Source organism: Macaca fascicularis, chromosome 16 (genome assembly GCF_037993035.2).
Source record: "Macaca fascicularis isolate 582-1 chromosome 16, T2T-MFA8v1.1".
Classification (NCBI taxonomy): domain Eukaryota; kingdom Metazoa; phylum Chordata; class Mammalia; order Primates; family Cercopithecidae; genus Macaca; species Macaca fascicularis.
The window spans coordinates 62,232,447-62,251,792 of record NC_088390.1 but is presented as its reverse complement, the minus strand read 5'-3'; the positions used below and the strand labels follow the sequence as shown (position 1 = coordinate 62,251,792).

Genomic DNA, 19,346 nt, shown 5'->3' with positions numbered 1-19,346 from the left:
TTTTTGAGTTTCTTTAAAAAAAAATCCAGTGTGCTGTCTATAGGAATTTCTCATCATGGTTCATGCTCTATTGCTCCATTATCATTCATATGGGACTGTCGGTTTTGGTATTAGAGCCATCTAAAAATTTTCTCTATCTTGATAGGTGGGAGGGTAACATGAATGTATCCATTTATCAAAACTCAACACATAGTACATTCTGGATTTGTGCCTTTCTGCTTATGTAAATTTTACAAAATTATAGGAAATAAATAAAAAAAATATTGATTTATGAATAAATCTACCACATTGTTACATTAGCTAATTTCCTTTAAGCCCAATTCATTTTTTTCAAAAACTTGTTTTTTGAGAGCTGGGGTCTCACTATGTTGCCTAAGCTGGACGTGACCTTCTAGGCTCAAATGGCCCTCCTGCCTCAGCCTCCCCAGTAGCTGGGACTGCAGGTGTGCACCACTGTGCCTGGCTAATCTAAGCACAATTATTTTAGTTGAATTACACTACTATGACCTCCTTTGATCTCATTTCAATGCATTACATTACAATTGTGTGTGTGTGGTCCTCATAATAAACTGTGAACTCACCCGAAGGAGAATCTGCATCATGTTTGTAATCCTAATGGCGTGCAATACGTGTCTCTCTAATTATCCATTTAACAAATCTGTGGTACAAACAATACAAGTCCTCTATCTCAGTGCTTCTGCAAAGCTTGAATGACCAGAATAAAGCAGGAGGTCTCTAAGTGTGGTCCCTGGACCTTCAGCACCAACATCATCTGGGCTATAGATAGAAATGAAGCTCTTCCCAGCAATCGGAAGCTGAGGGCAGGCCCAGCACACAGTGTTTCAATAAGCCCTCAGCTGATTCCGATGCATGGCCAAGTTAGACTACCACTGCGGGGTAAGTAGAATAAAAATAAAGCAATGTCTTCCAGAATCCAAGAGACCAGCTGAAGAGACATGATACCAACATACAAGACACCAAAGTAGCAATTTAAGAAACTGTGACCTTGCAAGTAACACCAACTATACAAATGCGTTGCCTGTTAGGATATAAGGATATAGAACATGACCCCAAATTCAAAACACTCAAAGAAACCCATTCCAGTGGTGTACAGGTCACCAACTATCACACAGGTAGGGCTGTTTCCTTTCCTTATGGCTAAAAATGACCCACAAAATAAGACATTTTCCTCTTGTTCCGGGTCAAATGCCACACTGACCAGATGGGCTTTCCTCCCTGTTGGTCATTGCAAGAAACTGGAAGTGTGACTCACAAAATTCTATCCTGATAGAGGATGTAGAAGGGGAGACTGAGAAACGTAATTCTAAACCCAGATTATCACATGACAGCTCTCTATGGAGGAAGATGAAGAAAATGTGATCTAGAAGATGTCATCATCATGAATCAGGGGGAAAGGAAGATGGGATAGAGCTTATTACATCTGGATAAGAATGTTTTGTTTCCAACAGGTTTAAATCATTAAATGGACATACATTGTCTAATCTAATAATTATTTAGTTTTTAAGTAAACAAAAACAAAGAAAATGTGACGACAGGAAAATGGGGCAGTATAGAAGGGGATGTGGCCCAAGGACACTTCTGAACTCCAGAGCCTCATTCTTCTGGAAACCTACCAAGAACCTCCCCCCTGACAACATGGTCAACCTCTGTTGTGGCTCCATCTGCTCTGACCAGAACTGTGGCCAGGGCATCTGTCAGTAGAGCTGCTGCCAGACCACCTGCTGCAGGACCACCTGCTGCCGCCCCAGCTGCTGTGTGTCCAGCTGCTGCAGGTCCCAGAGCTGCCAGTTCGTGTGCTGCCAGCCCACGCCCTGCCGTCCCTCCTGCTGTATTTCTAGCTGCTGCTGCCCCAGCTGCTGTGAGTCCAGCTGCTGCTGCCCTTCCCACTGCCAAACCACCTGCTGTAGAACAACCTGCTTCCACCCCATCTGCTGTGGCAGTTCTTGCTGCTGAGTGACCTGCTCTGGATTTGTGCACCTTCTTTCCCCCATCCTTCAGTTCAGGCAGAAAGCGTCTATTCAGAGAACATGAGGACTTCCTAATATCAGGAACTTACAAACCGACCCAAGCACTGATTTGGAAAACCTGGATCTTCTAAGGTTCCCCTTCTAGATTTTTTTTCCTAATATTTTTCTGTGGAATGCATTTTCTTTGAAATTGCTTGATATTCCCCAATAAAACTTCTTAGCTATCAAAGGCATGAAAATTGCTCATCTCTCATTATTTCTTATTAATAAAATGGTCTATGTACATTTCTTTTTCTGCACCACAGAGCAGTACATGTCAGGGGCCTTTATAATTAAAACATTAAATTGGTATGCACCAGTGAAATTTTAAGCAAAGCCAGAATTAAGTCTCATGGTAGTAGTAGGAAAAGAATTTTAAAAAGGCATATTTCAACCTAACACATGTAACATGAGGGCTATGGATTGCAAGTGCCACCAAAAAAGTCCTTAATAAGCTACATTCATTAATTAATTTAAGCCAATTTAAATAGAGGAAGTTCAGTGCAGAGGATATTCCATGGACTTTGGAATTACAGCTGAGGTTGAACTCTGTGCTGCGTAACAACTACGATCTTGGACATGTTACTTCAACTCTTCAATCTAGGATTCTTTCCTCTAAAGAAAGGATCACAACAACACAAAAGTCTATTAAGGTTGACATAAAAATTCAGTGAGATCAAGGTCAAGAGATTGAGACCATCCTGGTTAACAAGGTGAAACCCTGTCTCTACTAAAAATACAAAAATTAGCTGGGTGTGGTGGTGGGCACCTGTAGTCCCAGCCACTCAGGAGGCTGAGGCAGGAGGATCGCTTGAACCTGGGTGCCAGGCAGACAAATGAAAGCATGCTTTCTTTTACCTCCAATTAATTTGTTTTTTTTAAACTTTTTATTTTGAAATAGCTACACATTAACATGAAGTTGAATAAAAGAAAGTATGACAAAATACCATGTACCTTTCACCAAGTTTCCCCAATAGTCACATCTTTGATTACTGTAGTATATGTCAAGTCCCAGAAATTGACATTGGTACAATCCACAGAACATGTTCTGATTCTACTAGTATTACCTGTTCTCGCATGTGTGCGTGTATGTGTATGTGTGTAGTTCTATGCAATTATGTGTATAGATTTATGTAACCACCATCACGATCTAGATACAGAACAGTTTTGTCTCCATAAGGCCGTACTCACACCCGTCCACTCATCGTCCCAACACCTGGCAACCATCATTCTGTTCTCCATCTCTATCATTTTATTTCAAAGATGATGTATATATGGACTCTTATAGTATTTAATCTTTGGTTATTGACTTTCTTTTGAGCCTGCATAATTCCCTTGATATCATCCAAGTTATTGAGTGTATCATTTGTTTTTTCCTTTTTATTGCTTATTAGCAATAAAACGTTTGCTTTCGTTTGTTCCTTTTTATTGCTTAGTAGTATTCCAAGATATGGGTGCAGCATAGTTTGGTTTGTTCAATCATTTTCCTGTTGAAGGACAACTTGGCTGCTTCAAGGTCAAATTTTAAAATTTATTTATTTAGAAAAATGTATTGCGGCTTCCTACTTGTGGGTAAAATTTGCTGCTTTTTAGTTGCAAGACACGCTATTGAATAGTAGTATTCTTGGTATTCTTGGATTTAGTAAATTTATCTTTATTCTCTTTATCTCTTGACTTTAAGGCTTTTAAGAGTTTCTTTTTTTTTAGATGGAGTCTCGCTCTGTCGCCCAGGCTGGAGTGCAGTGGCACGATGGCTGCTCATTGCAAGCTCCGACTCCTGGGTTCACGCCATTCTCCTGTCTCAGCCTCCTGAGTAGCTGGGACTACAGGTGCCCGCCACCACGCCTGGCTAATTTTTTTGTAGTTTTAGTAGAGAAAGGGTTTCACCGTGTTAGCCAGGATGGTCTTGATCTCCTGACTTCGTGATTCGCCCACCTCGGCCTCCCAAAGTACTGGGATTACAGGCTTGAGCCACCGTGCCTAGCCAAGGCTGTTAAGAGTTTCTTAGCCAACCTTCTATTTCTTTGTGGACGAAAGAGTTCTAACATTTTAGTATTTCTTGTAAGGGTATCACTCTTTTCTTATGATAATCTAAATACACTTTTCTGGGTAAACATTAGCTTATGTCTCAGTTAAATTTTGAAATGAACATAGGCACAAAACAGGCAAAATGCGTTGCCAGAAGTATAAAAATGCAGGTTGTATTTATTCCTGTGGCCTATGTAATTATGGCTAATATTTAGAGGACTTCGGTGCATTTAGCACTAACCTGGTAATATGGTTGTTGGGAAAAATAATTTTTGAAGAGTTTATATCACTCTTTTAAGTCATAATTTATGTAAGACAGAAATGTCTTTCAGGTATTTGTGGCTGGGTATTTTATTTTGAATTGTTTCTCTCCTAGGATGAGCATGTAGGGAAAATTACTATGTCTTATAGGAATCCATACTCTTAAAAATGGGATTTTACATGACTGAACCTGAGGACAATTATACATTTTAAAAGATGAGCATGAACATGGATAGCAGGGATAAAGGGTAACAATGAGTCATCAAGTAAAAGGGAATAAAAAAAAGTCATAAATGTATAGGTTTGTAAACTGGAAGTCACGTTAGAGATATCTAACCCAGAGATTTTCAAACAGTGAAGTTTGCCATCAAATAGAGTCCAGAAATGGACTTGAAAGTCTATACAAATTAATTATATCCTAAAGCTAGTGTCTTAAAAGCAGTATGGAAAGGATTATTTCAAATATACTATAAAACAGGTAGTCAAATTCCGGAACAAAGAAAGAAGGAAAGGGAAAAAAGGAAGAAAGAATAAAAGAAATGAATGAAAGATGTACAGAATGAAGAAAAAGGAGAGAATTTCATTTGTTAAATCAAAACAAATTTCATTCAGATAAAATAGTCAACGTAAAAATGAAACTGTCCAGTGACCACACCTAGCCATGGATCCCAGCCAGTAGCCACACATCAACAAAAGCCCAGGCAGCAGCCCCACTGAACCTCAGGGCCTGGGCAGGAGTTTTACCCACCCAGAGACCCTCAAGAGTAAGCCCTGCCTGTTCACAAATGCTACCAGCTTCACCGTCCAGAATCCCAGGCTGGGCTGACTGCTGAGAGCCTTTCCCTGCTGAAGGGAACTTGTAAAGTGTAGAAGAGGAGACTGTCCTCAAAGGCACAAACACCAATGTGAGATTGCAAGGATTTTACACACACACACAAACACACACACATACACTGAAATATTATTAGCCATGAAATAAGAAAATCCTGTCATTTGGGACAACATGGATGGACCTCGAGGACATTAAGCTAAGTGAAATAGGTCAGACAATGAAAGACAAATCATCTCATTTACATGTGGAATCTAAAAACTCATAGAAACAGAGGGTAGAATGGTGATTGTCAAAGGTTGTGGATAGAGGAAATGAGGAAATGCTGGTCAAAGGGAGAAAATATTCATTTATAAGATGAATAGGTTCTGAGGATCTAATGTACAGCATGGTGACTATAGTTAATTACACTGTATTGTATATTTGAAATTTGCTGAAAGAGTAGATCTTAAATGTTGTCACTATACACACTCAAAAAAATGGTAACTATGTAAAGTGGTGGAGGTGTTAACTAATTTGATTGTGGTAATAATTTCATAATATATACATATCAGAGCATCAGGGTGTATGCCTTATATACATACAATTTCATATTTCAATTGCAGCTCAGTAGAGGTAGAAAACATGAAATTGTTAAAGTACTAGAAGAAATCATGAGAGATTCCTAAGCATAAACTAAATTTATCTTAAGGAAAACACACACACACACACACACACACACATCATAAAGAATAATAAATAGTTAGTATAAAGTGATCTCTACTGAGTCATCAGCAGGCACCAATCATCACGGCTTCTCAAGGGCATGATTCTTTTCCAGAATACAAGGTCTCCTGGAAATCTTAGAGTTGTTCTCGTACACCACAATGGGGCTCACGGGGTCTTAATCCCACAGCATCACGGAAACCACTTTCGTCCCTTAATAAAATACGATGGCTGGGTACATCAGAGCCAGAGAACAGTGCAGGCTCAGAACACCAGCCAGCACACCAAGCAGGGGTCCACTTGGGAGCCCAGGTTGTTTTCACCCCAGTTGAATCACCTGGAAATTAGGGACAGGGAAGGAGTAGGAACTGGCTAGGAACATAGCAGCATTGTAAGAACACCACAATTTGATTTATTAGACTTGTAAGCAACTGAGAGCAGAAAGGGAATCTCTATCATTCATCCAATCCCTTCCATCTGGCTCTTGGATCTCCCTTAGAAACACCAGCTTACACTGAAACCCCTCCCCTGATTATCTGCAGAGGCGGCCCAGTTCATAAAACATCTCCATCATGGTGAGTCAGACATTTTTCCACCCCCTTCCCTAGGTTCCTTGACTCCTCAAGGGTGGGATGAGTTGACGAATTGACAACATTGCACATTTTTGAAATGATAGTCAGCCATCCCTACATGAAAAAGTATAGGCTGATATCCTTTGTTCTTGATATCTGTTTTCTGCTTTCTTTCTCTCTCTTCATTGATTTATTTTTTGAAAGCAAAGATGCAAAGTGTGAAACTGGATCAGCAACTTCTATAAGGAAGCAGCAGAATATAGGGCATCTTCAAGGCCCAGCAATTCAACAGAGAAAGCAAGAGGGCTGGGAGTGAATTAGAGCAAGACAAGGATACTGAGTCATCCAACTTGGGTTGGCAAGAAAATTTTGGAACCTGGGGAGATGAGTTCATGTGCTCTGTTAGAGCTAGGAACACAGAAAGGCAAAGTCACAAGGAAAATCTGACCCAGGGAGCAAAAAAATGAGGGACTTGGACCTTTTAGTATAGCTGTTCTCTGAAGCCAACATTCCACAAGAGACCCTGAATCTGAATTTTGGAGGGTTGTTTCTGTGGAAAAGGAAACATCAAACTTTCACAGCTTAGTTGTCCACCTTAAAACAGCTCTGTATTTCTCATCAGAAGGTCTAGAAAATTCAGAGTGCAGAAGATGGAAAAGGGATAGGTCCTACAGTGTTCTTGTTCTCACACCAGTGGTCATCTGTTTCACACTGAAACCTTCACAGGCCATCTGACCCACAATGAACGAGCCATCAGACTAAAATGTAGTTTTATCCTCCTGAGTCACCAAGAAGAGTCGTGGGCCTGTAAGAATAGTAATCACCCAAGAGTAGTCATGATGTGTGAAGCAAATGAGGCTGAAGCATATAGTATGTGCTTACAGGCAGATGTCACATGGCAGCTCTAGGAGGAAGTTATAGTAAGAGAGTTACCACAGGAGTTGGTTCAGGAAGAGCTGAGCTGAGGAGCCCTGACACATTAGGGAAAGGAGATAGTGTTTCCATCTGTGTGGATGAAGTTAACCAGAACAACAAACTTGCCTAATTTGATAATTGCCTGCTTATCAGGACCACCAACAACAAGGAAAGAGTGCTGCAGCTGAACAACAAGGAAAGAGTGCTGCAGCTGATGACATCAGGCCTTAGCAGGGTATAAAAGAGGATCTGGGGCAAGGAGACTTCCAAACCTTCCAAACCCATCTTCCTGGAAACCCACCCAGAACCTCCACCCTCTGACACCATGGTCAACTCCTGTTGTGGCTCTGTGTGCTCTGACCAGGGCTGTGGCCTAGAGAACTGCTGCCGCCCCAGCTGCTGTCAGACCACCTGCTGCAGGACCACCTGCTGCCGCCCCAGCTGCTGTGTGTCCAGCTGCTGCAGACCCCAGTGCTGCCAGTCTGTGTGCTGCCAGCCCACCTGCTGCCGCCCCAGCTGCTGCATCTCCAGCTGCTGCCGCCCCAGCTGCTGTGTGTCCAGCTGCTGCAGGCCCCAGTGCTGCCAGACCACCTGCTGCAGGACCACCTGCTGCCGCCCCAGCTGCTGTGTGTCCAGCTGCTGCAGACCCCAGTGCTGCCAGACCACCTGCTGCAGGACCACCTGCTGCCGCCCCAGCTGCTGTGTGTCCAGCTGCTGCAGACCCCAGTGCTGCCAGTCTGTGTGCTGCCAGCCCACCTGCTGCCGCCCCAGCTGCTGTCAGACCACTTGCTGCAGGACCACCTGCTGCCGCCCCAGCTGCTGTGTGTCCAGCTGCTGCAGGCCCCAGTGCTGCCAGTCTGTGTGCTGCCAACCCACCTGCTGCCGCCCCAGCTGCTGTCAGACCACCTGCTGCAGGACCACCTGCTGCCGCCCCAGCTGCTGTGTGTCCAGCTGCTGCTGCCCCACCTGCTTTAGTGGCTCTTGCTGCTGATGCCCTCACCTACACTCACCTGCCTTTATTCACCAGCATTCTTGATAGAGTCCACCTGTGAACTGAATCATGCAAGGCCACCTGGACAACCTCAGTTCCAACCAATTCTTGGATTGCGTTTGGCCTCCAAATATGCTCACCCAACACTATGTTGCTACCCTCTACCAAATGAATACAAGTTTGAATTTTCTCTGAAATATGTCAACTCCCATGTTCCCTGAATTGAAATATTTGCTCTCTACCATAATTTATCACATGGAGCTATTCCTCTATCTTAAATAAATTTTCATTTTTGAGGCATACAAATAATATATGGGCATTGTGTCTCATTATTTTTCCTTCTTGAATTCTCGTCCTTACCCGTCAAATTTTCTGCTGTTCTTCCCTGCAGAGGGAGAAGACCACAGCAGATGATATCAGGGGCTCCACCTCTGTTCTATCAGCACTCTCCATTCAAATACAGGAAAATGGTTCCTTAGAGCAGGCACCTGAAACTCTGCCTGAGGACTTTCTCTGGATAAAGGAGCAAACTCTGGGCTGGAGACTTAAAGCCTCTAGGAACAGCACTCAGAGAATGAGTGGGAGTTGGTGATATATGCCCTGACTTGTTTCCCTCCAGTGGAGGGTATGTTAAACCAGTTTTCCAGAGGTCCTCATTGGGATTTATTCCAGATGCCTACAGGAACATTCTGATCATGAACTCACTCTATAATGACTTTCCCTCCTTCCCAGGGTCATTTCTCAAGTTTCCTCCAGTGTTTCTTAGGTTAATTGCCCAAATATACTATATGTTCTCAGATCCTCTTTTGTGGGTTTGCTCCAGAGGGCACACAGTCTAAAACAGCAGTATTCCCAATCTCACTATCAGTGTCCTTCAAAATGTTTTTGTGCAATATGAATGGTTACCATAGATTTTGGTCAACTCTTGAGTTTATTGTCACCTGAATGGACACCTCTGAACATTTTGCTGGTTTTTTTTTTTTGCTTTTCAGTTTTTGTGCATTAAAATGTTTTTCTATTATTTGTTCATTTACTTTTTTGGCCTTCTGTTAAGCATTTTAATTTTTAAAGTGTTTATTTCAATATGCACATTTGCTTTGAAACTAGTTGTCTTCGATTGTTTTTTTCTTCCACATCATTTTATCTGAGGGATAGGACACAACCACTATGTTGGTGATTCTTATCCTAAAAAAGGCTATATTGAAAAAGGTTTCACCCTGAGCCATGCTGCTAAGTTGAAGGCACCAAAGAAAGACCTAAAACCAGGATGTTTGCACGAGTGATTTTTATAAGAAAATGCTCTCAGGAGAAATCAGTAAGGAACAGTGGGAAACAGAATAGGATTGTAGAAGAGGCTAAGCCCAAAAGGATTTTATTCTCATTTGACCCCACAGGAGGCTCTAGAATGTGAATGGTATTACAGACCCATCTTTCTGAGAGGCAAGGTAGTTGGAACTTTGCAATCCTACATCAGTTACCACCAGCTATGGGCCACCCATGGGAGAGGAAGAGGATGCAGAGAGGGCAGAATCCTCCAGATGAGGTGGCTCCTGGAGGCTGAGGACAACTACCTGGAGATGCGTGCAGGCGAACACAGGGAGCCGCTGGCTGTCCTACCTACACTAGCTTGGGGATGGGGCATCTTTCTGGCAAATGGGATCAGGATAGGGAGCCCTGTAGTCCACCCCTGGCACTGCTTAGCTCCAGCTGTTTCTCTCGTTAGGCTCACTCCAACTGGTTGGTCGCAGTTTCTAGAGAAATGTATGAGAGGAGGGGTCACGGGCACCCCCGCTTCTGGTCTAGGTCACTTGCTTGGTAGGGTAACCCGAGTCCTCATCCTGAGAGCTCTGAGCCTTGGTTATTGTGTCCCTATCAGGCTTGAGCCCTTGAACTTGCTCATTTGCAGTCAAGGCTGGAAGTAGAAGCACCAAGCATGCCCCAGGGGATCACTTAAGTGCTAAATATATTCCTCCCTGTCCCCATTGGCATAACAGTGGTCCTGCTTCCTCATGATGATGAGGCCAATTGCCAGTGGGAATAGCTCTTTTCTTTATGCTAACAACCATAGCTTTAATTCCAATTAAATCCTTACTATGCCTCCTGGAGGTGGCTCCTCCCCTCTTGGAGCCAGGACCTCTCCATAAAACTTATAGTTATTTGGGAGGGAGCATAAATTCCCTCAGGTGGCTCACAGGGCATGAAGGTGAGTGAGCAACTCCTCTTTCCACATGTTGGTTTTCTGTATTAATGTATTTTACCTATTGTGGACACACTACCATGTGATGGTGATTGGTGTAATAATCCTTACTGCATCCCGAAGAACAGCACTCCACCTCACAGGGTGTCATCTCCAAGCTGGGATCTCTGTTACGGCTTCAAGAGGTGGTTGCATCACACTATCCGTTCAGCTGTTTCTGGATAGTGCAGTATAAAGTATACTGTGGATAACAGGGTGGATAACAGGGTATCTATGGTTACCTGCCCACTGCTACATACCTTGTGCTCCATATGGGGTTGATTAGCCAAAGGTGAAGTTAGGTAGGATTCCACACTGCCACATCAAGTTCTCTTGGGCCCCCATGTAACGGTGCTGGCTGAAGCACTCATCGCCTGACTATATGTCAGTTCCATCAACAGCAAGTAACTGGCTGATCCCCTCATAGGATGGTACGTTATGAGGGACTCCGGGCTGCTCTCTTGCTGGCAGGTCGGATATTCAGCAGTGGTGTCCTGGTATGCTCTAGACATGATGCTTAAAAATATTACCAGTGTGGCAGCCTCTGGAATCCTTGTTTCTTCTCTTCTAGAGCATATGGATCTTAGCAAGATCTCCACAGAATTCATATTTCATGTTCATCAAGTCTGATTCACATGGCATTATCAATATTGTGGGTCAACATGCTGTATTGTAGGATGTTCACAATGCCTAGATCTTTTGAGATGATACTGTGACAAAGATCAGGAGAATTAACATATCCCTGGTTCAGCACAGAGTGTTACCACCACTGTCTGTTCCAGGTGAAATGGATTCACTTATTATGCTGCTTCCTGGTGGTTATTGAAAAGCATATATTTGCCAGTTTGGTTGCCACATACCCCATATTGGAGACTGTGCTCATTTGCCCCAGAAACGATTCTACATGCGTCAATCACATTGACTATAATTACATTTTTATTTGATAGGGTTTGCATTCATCCACTGTCATCTGCCATGATCTAGATGGTTTTTGTTGGGTCTGAACTAGTGAATCATATGAAGGCAGTATTCACCTCTCCTGCATTTTAAAGTCTTGAATATGTCTCTAATTTCTTGCTTTTATCCACTCGTTTGTGTGGAGAATGTGTGAGAGGTCCCAGATAATGTAACGAGCTTCCATTGGGACTTTCCTGTTGTAATAATTCTTACTCCGTAGGTCAAGGAAGGTTACTGGTGAACTCTACATTGGAGAACTGGGTAAATGACCCCATGGTGGGTCTGTGCACCCTGTGAAACTACTGTAAGACTAACCTGTACCAAGACCCCATTTATTTTCTGACCATGATTATGAGATCCTAATGGGGTTTGTGTTCACATTTTGGGTTTCCAGCTTTCAATGTCAACTCAGATCTGGTATCCAACAGCATCCAAATGCATGGGTATTCTACTTTCCCCTGAGAAGATGGCTGTGGGTATCTATGGGAAAGGACTAGTGAGGCTACTATTTACTGTGACCCCGTTTTTGGGAGGACTGGCCTCTCCTTTAGTTGATACATTCTAGGTCCAATAATCAACTCACATCTGGAAACTGGATAAAGGATTATGAATTTCCATTGGAGCAACTTATCTTTTTGCTCGTTTAATCTTAAGCTCTTGAAATATACACAGATGGAGATACAGATATACAATTGGCCCTCAAATGAGACAAGTGTTAGTAGTGCCAATATCCTGTGCAACCAAAAATTAAAGAATAACTTTGACTTTCCCAAAACTCAGTTACTAATAACCTATTGTTGACCAGAGCCTTACTGAAAACTTAAACAAGCAACACACATTTTATGTGTTATATGTATTGTATTCTGTATTCTTACATTAATGTAAGTTAGAGAAGAAAAAATGTTACTAGGAACATCACAAGGAGGAGAAAATATATTTACTGTTTACTAAGTGGAAGTGGATCATCATAAAGGTATTTATCTTGGTCATCTTCATGTTGATTAGGCTGAGAGTAGAATGAGGAAGAGGAGGGGTTGATGTTGCTGTCTGAGAAGTGACAGAGGCAGAAGAAAATCCATGTATAAGAGGACCCATGTTGTTCAAACCCGTGCTGTTCAAGGGTCAGCTGTGGATATAGATTATATAGATATAGATGTAGCTAGCTATGGATATAGATATAGATATGAGTATAGATATAGATATTGATCCACGGAGTCTACAGCTATTCCTATGCCTTTTTGGCCACCTATGTCCTACTCTGAGTACCACCATGTTCTGTAGTCCATAATCATAGATCTCTGTGAGTCACAAAATACTCTCCCTAGTTTGCCATTCTTCACTTGCTGCATATCATATAATTATACCTACACTCATTCTTAAAGTTAAATGTTACCTCCTGGCTTTGCTATTCTGAGATCTTATCATCCCCATTACTCTTGGGAAGCTTAGTTCTATAACAAAACTTTTTATCACGAATGCTGACCTTATGGAATAGGCACTCCTAAATTTCTCATTGATGCTGGTTACTCTCTTACCTGCTCATTCCTTACTGCTTTAGTAAACAGAGTGTCTCCAAGACTCACCCTCGAAACATAGTCAGCTGCTTGGCCTTAAGACCAGAGCTATTTTAATATTTCCACTTCTCTGTACTTTTTATTTATTTTGAGACAGAGTCTTGCTCTGTCTCCCAGACTGGGGTGCAGTGGCTAGATCTCGGCTCACTGCAACCTCTGCCTCCCAGGTTCAAGCAATTCTCCTGCCTCAGCCTCCAGAGTAGCTGGGACTACAGGTGCATGCCACCACGCTCAGCTAACTTTTTGTATTTTTAGTAGAGATAGGGTTTCACCATGTTAGCCAGGATAGTCTCGATCTTCTGACCACGTGATCCACCCGCCTGGGCCTCCCTTCTCTGCACCTTTTGATCCCTTCCTCTTCTTCCATGGGCTGTGTGTTACCAGATAAATCTATACTAGTTATCTACTGTTGCCTTATATTATCACTTCACAACTTACAGCTTAAAACAACACACATTATTTCACAGCTTCTGTGGATCAAGAATTCAGGCATGCCTTACCTATGTTCTCTACGTCACAGTGTTTTCCAAGACTGTAATCAAGGTGTTCACTGTTACTGGAGTCTCATCTAAAGCCTCAACTAGGAAGCAGCTACACCCAGGCTTACTATGTGGTTGTTGACAGGATTCAGCTCCCAAGGACAATTAGAGGGAGCCTCAGTTCCTTGTGGGCTGTTGGATGGGGGCTGTCTTCGAGTTGTTACCACATGGATCACTGTCTCTTACAGCAGCTGGCTTCATCAAACCCAATGAGAGTGAGCGTGAGAGCAAACCAGAGCTGGCCAACAAGAAGAAAGTAACAATTTTTGTAAGATAACTTAATCATTCAATGTACCATATGATGTTGGTTAGAAGTAAGTTACTCAAAGGGTTGGAATTACTTAAGACCGTGAGCTCCAGGAAGCGGAAATAGTGGGGCTAACTTAGAGGCTGCTGCCCCAGCTCTTACACAATGTTGAGCAAGATAATCAAAACACAAAATACACATACTATGATTCCAGTTAGATTACATTTTAAAATGTGGGAAAATAAACTGTATTATTATGGATGCATATCTAGGTTGAAAAACTATTTAAAAAAAGTAGAAAGATTTAAAATCAGAATAGCGATTGCCTCTAGAATGGAGGGAGGGAGATACAGTCAAGAAAAGACATATAGGAGCACCTCTTATGGATGACAAGATTCTATTTCTTGACGAAGGCTTTGGGTACATACATGCTTGCTTAATAATTATTCGTTATATCAATAATTAATTAATGTATATATGTTATACATTTTTAGTATATGTGTTTTTCACTTAAAAAGTTTTTTTAAAATCCAAGGTGAACTGAAATACTCATCGTATTTAAATTTTAAAAGTCAAGATAAAGCAGTGATTGAAGACAGTTTAGAACAAAGAGATTTCCCGAATGGCATATGGGTATTCATATTATTTTAAATATTGCTCTAATTACACACCACTTCATACCAAGAATGGTAACATTGTTTAATGCTTATTCTTAAATATTTTAATACAATTTCATTTTTATTATAAATAGGAACTTAATTGAATGGGAAATATGGTAATTTATCTATCAATTAGACATGCCTTTTGTAGGCCTCTCTATGTATTTCACAGTCTTATAACTAAGTCACAGTAACTCACCTAATGAAATTACATTTTATCTCCAAAGTGCATACTAGGTTTTCATTCCAAAAATGTCAGAGTACTAACATAACAGATGCGATACCTAACAAGAGAAGCCCATTTCCCATGTCATTCTTTAAAGGGTATGTTAATACGATGTGTCCAGGTTGCGGGGTAAACACAACACATGTTCTTCAGTGTTGATTGCAAATATCAATTGAGTTCACTTCATTCTAATTTCCTTGATGTTTACCTAAGTGAGGTCTTTTATCATGAACTTCTAAAAAGACAACAATAAAATTAGTTTAAAATTTAAAAATGAATATGAAAGAAAAACTTACACTCCTTCTACTACTCCATATAATAAAAGAAGGACAGTTTAGATAGACTTGGCATAACTTGTGTGTGTGGTCCTTAAGTTAATATCAAGTATGCTTCACCAGACGGTGAGTAGAATTTAGCAGCAAATACATGAAATGACAGACATCTCGCCTGCTTTTGAGGCTCATTTTGTAAAAATCCAGTGTGCTGTCTATAGAAATTTCCCATGGTGGTTCATGCCCTATTGCTCCATTATCATCCATGTGGGAATGTCGGTTTTGGTATTAGAGTCATCTAAAATAGCAAAGATAATTATCAGTGTTTTAGTTTACAATACTCCAAATTCAGTGTTTAAAATCCAGTATCATTTTCTCTACTATATAGATACTACCAATTGTATTTTAATTATTTTAGTTGCTTCTGTTCCCAATTGAATATTATACAATGTATGTCATACAGACAGTTTAAGCAGATGGGTCTCAAGCTTGGCTGCCCTTTACCTGAGAAACTTGAAAAATTCTGGTGCCCAGGCCATAACCCACAGCAGTTAGTCAGAATGTTTCTGAGCAAGAGTCAGGCATCAGTAGTTTTTAACACTCCCTGAGTGACTCTAATATTCAACCAACTTGTAGAACCCCTGGATGAGGGGTTGTGATTCTCCATACATTTCCCTACATTCAGAATGTACCTGCCTTTGTAGCTGTGGTGATAGAGTTTTCTTAATTCCTATAAATTTATATGGAAACCTCTCCCCTCATAATCTAAACCTTTTTCTTTTATGTTTTTTTTTAAATTTTTCCTCAGCCCCTGATATACAGCAAATCAAATAAACACCTCCCTCTTCAGGACTCCATGTAGTTTCACAATACAATAGTTTCAATCTTTCACGTTCTCCAGCTTTGCAAACACAGACCACAAAGTAAAGACTCATAAATCAAGTGTTTGCTAAACAAGTTAATGTGATAGAAATATTGCAAGGTGCTTGGTCTTTAATGATCTTAATTAAGACATTTAAGGACGCCATCATAGAGTGAACAACTTGTCTCTTACTTCTTGGGACTTCCTAGTTTTAGCAATGAGAGCCCTGAGTTCAGGGAATGCTCTCAGACTGGGCAATGAGAAACAGTTGGTCACCCTACCATGACATTGGCTGGTACAGTTAAAATGAAGCCCTGCCCATCATTAGTATAGCTCTGAATGAACTAGTGATGCATGCATCAACATTGCGACTCTCACAGCCACATACCAAGGCAAAGATGACAGACAGAAAAAAACAATTATGCTGAAAATTATTTGTTTGAATTTTCAAACCAAAACTAACCTATGGTGGAAAAATTATTAGAACATGGCTAATAATTTCCCCATATGGCTGCCTCTATGAAGTGATGAGTTTACTGAAGTGACATTTGGGAACTTTCTAGTATAATGAAAATGTTCTCAGTACTCATCCATTTTCATACTGCATGAAGAAATACCAGAGACTGGGTAATTTATAAAGAAAAAGAGGTTTAACTGTGAGTCTCTAAAAAAGACTCACAGTTCCACATGGCAGGGGAGGCCTCACAATCATGGCAGAAGGTGAAGGAGGAGCAAAGGCACCTCTTACACAGCAGAGGCAAAAGAGCATGTGCAGGGGAACTGGTCTTTATAAAACCATCAGATCTCACGAGGCTTATTCACTATTATGAGAACAGCATGGGAAAAATCAGCCCCCTTGATTCAATTACCTCCCACCGGTTCCCTCCCGTGATACCACAGCACCACACATGGGGAGTACGGGAGCTACAATTCAAGATGAGATTTGGGTGGGGACACAGCCAAATGATATCATTCTCTATCTTGATAGGTGTGGGGGTTACATGGATGTACCTGTTTATCAAAACTCATCAAACAGTACATTTGGGATTTGTTCATTTCAGTGGATGTAAATTTTATGATATCATAAAAATAAATACAAACTAAATTAAAATATTTATTTATTAATTAATCCAGCAAATTGTCATGTTTGCTAATTTGTTCTAAGTATGATTCTTTTAATTAAACTATGATGAGCTCCTTTGAGGTTACTTTATCACAGTATAATACTGTGCGTGTGTGTGTGTGTGTGTTTGTGTGTGTGTGTGTTTGTGTGTTCCTTCTAGTAAACTGTGAGCTCCCCTGAAGGAGAATCTACATCATATTTGTAATCCCAATGGCTGGCAACTTGTGTCTCTCAGATTATCCATTTAACACCTCTGTTTTATAAACAAGGCAGGACCTTGAGCCACGTGCTTCTGTAAAGCTTGAATGAACAGAACGAAGCAGGAGGTGTCTGTGTGTGGCCATCGAACCTTCAGCATTTACATCATCTGGGCACTTGTTACAACTAAGTCTCTCCCCAGCAGTCAGAAACTCTGAGAGTAGGCCTCGCAATCTGTGTTTTGACAAGCCATCCAGATGATTCTAAGGCATGCCTGAGTTTGCCCACTACTAACTAGGGGATAAGGCAAAATCTTAATTCAGTAAGCTGGAATCTGCTGAAGTCTTCTGACATTTCAGATTGATTGAAAAAATGAATCTGGTAATTTCCCAGCACTGGAACTCAGTTCTGATGAGATGCAAATTCTGAACATTCAACATTTTTGCTGTATTGAAAAATATTCACAATTAAAAATGAGATGAGGAATAAAAGTGAGGCTATGTCTTCTAGAATCCAAGAGACCAGCTGGAGAGACATGACACAAACCTGTAAGACAGTAAAGTGGGAACTTAAGAAACTAGGACCTTTTAGTAACACCAGCTATCCAGATAAGTAGTCTCCCGGAATTTAAGGATGTAGGACAGGACCCAAAGTTTGAAACATCCGGGGAAACCCATTCCAGTGGTGTAGAGGTGATCAAGGTCACATAAAGGAAGAGCTATCTCTTTCCTTATTGCTCAAAAATGACACACAAAATAGAACCTTTTCTTCTCATCCCAGGCCAGATGCCACACTGAGCAGAAGGGCTTTCCTCTCCCTTGGTCGTTGGAAGAAACGTGTAATTGGTAGTGTAACTGACTAAATCTCATTCTGGTGGAGGTACAGGAAAAGAGAGTGAGAAATGCAATTCCAAATGCAAAGCATCACTTGATAGCCCTGTGTGGAGGAAGAGGAAGATAATTTTGGTCTAGAAGATGCCATTGAGGTGAGAATCGAGGAAAAGTAGATGGTATAAATCTTATTACAACTGGACAAGAGTATTTTCTTCCCAGTGATTTTAAACCATTAAACGGACAAACACTATTGTGTAATCTGATAATTATTTAACAACTAAATAAACAAAAACAAGAAAAACATAGTGACAACAGGAAACTGGGGCAGTATATAAAAGGTTGTGGCTCAAGGAGACTTCTAAACTCCAGAACCTCATTCTCCTGGAAACCTACCCAGAAACTCCGCCCTCTGACACCATGAACAACTCCTGTTGTGGCTCTGTCTGCTCTGACCAGAGCTGTGGTCAAGATCTCTGCCAGGAGAGCTGCTGCCGCCCCAGCTGCTGCCAGACCACCTGCTGCAGGACCACCTGCTGCCGCCCCAGCTGCTGTGTGTCCAGCTGCTGCAGGCCCCAGTGCTGCCAGTCTGTGTGCTGCCAGCCCACCTGCTGCCGCCCCAGCTGCTGCCAGACTTCCTGCTGCAGGACCACCTGCTGCCGCCCCAGCTGCTGCATTTCCAGTTGCTGCAGGCCTTCCTGCTGTATCTCCAGCTGCTGCAGACCCAGCTGCTGCCAGACCACCTGCTGCAGGACCACCTGCTGCCGCCCCAGCTGCTGTATCTCCAGCTGCTGCCAGCCCACCTGCTGCCGCCCCAGCTGCTGCATTTCCAGTTGCTGCAGACCTTCCTGCTGTATCTCCAGCTGCTGCAGACCCAGTTGCTGCCAGACTTCCTGCTGCAGGACCACCTGCTGCCGCCCCAGCTGCTGTGTCTCCAGCTGCTATAGGCCCCAGTGCTGTCAATCTGTGTGCTGCCTGCCCACCTGCTGCCGGCCCTCCTGCTGTATTTCCAGCTGCTGTAGACCCAACTGCTATGCGTCCGGCTGCTGCCGCCCTTCCTGCTGCCAGACCACCTGCTGTAGAACAACCTGCTTCCGCCCCATCTGCTGTGGCAGTTCTTGCTGCTGAGTGACCTGCTCTGGATTTGTGCACCTTCTTTCCCCCATCCTTCAGTTCAGGCAGAAAGCGTCTATTCAGAGAACTTGGGGACTTCCTGATGTCATGAAAACAGAGGCATGGACTGATTTGAAAAAGCCCAGTCTCTTTATTAGTATTTATTCTCTTTTATAGAAGCT

The 19,346-nt window shown here is 42.0% G+C and overlaps 2 protein-coding genes across 2 annotated transcripts; both read left to right on the top strand.

Moving 5' to 3' along the window:
* Nucleotides 1–7,605: 7,605 nt before the first annotated feature.
* Nucleotides 7,606–10,663, top strand: LOC102143838 (uncharacterized). Its single transcript, XM_045375972.3, has one exon. The coding sequence runs from the start codon at nucleotides 7,663–7,665 to the stop codon at nucleotides 8,326–8,328; it is 666 nt and encodes a 221-aa protein (XP_045231907.2). The 5' UTR covers nucleotides 7,606–7,662; the 3' UTR covers nucleotides 8,329–10,663.
* A 7,751-nt stretch (nucleotides 10,664–18,414) lies between these two features.
* On the top strand, nucleotides 18,415–19,179 carry LOC102144226 (uncharacterized). The gene has a single exon (XM_045375971.2). It carries the CDS (start codon nucleotides 18,472–18,474, stop codon nucleotides 19,177–19,179), a length of 708 nt encoding a protein of 235 aa, XP_045231906.1. The 5' UTR covers nucleotides 18,415–18,471.
* The last annotated feature ends 167 nt before the right edge of the window (nucleotides 19,180–19,346 follow it).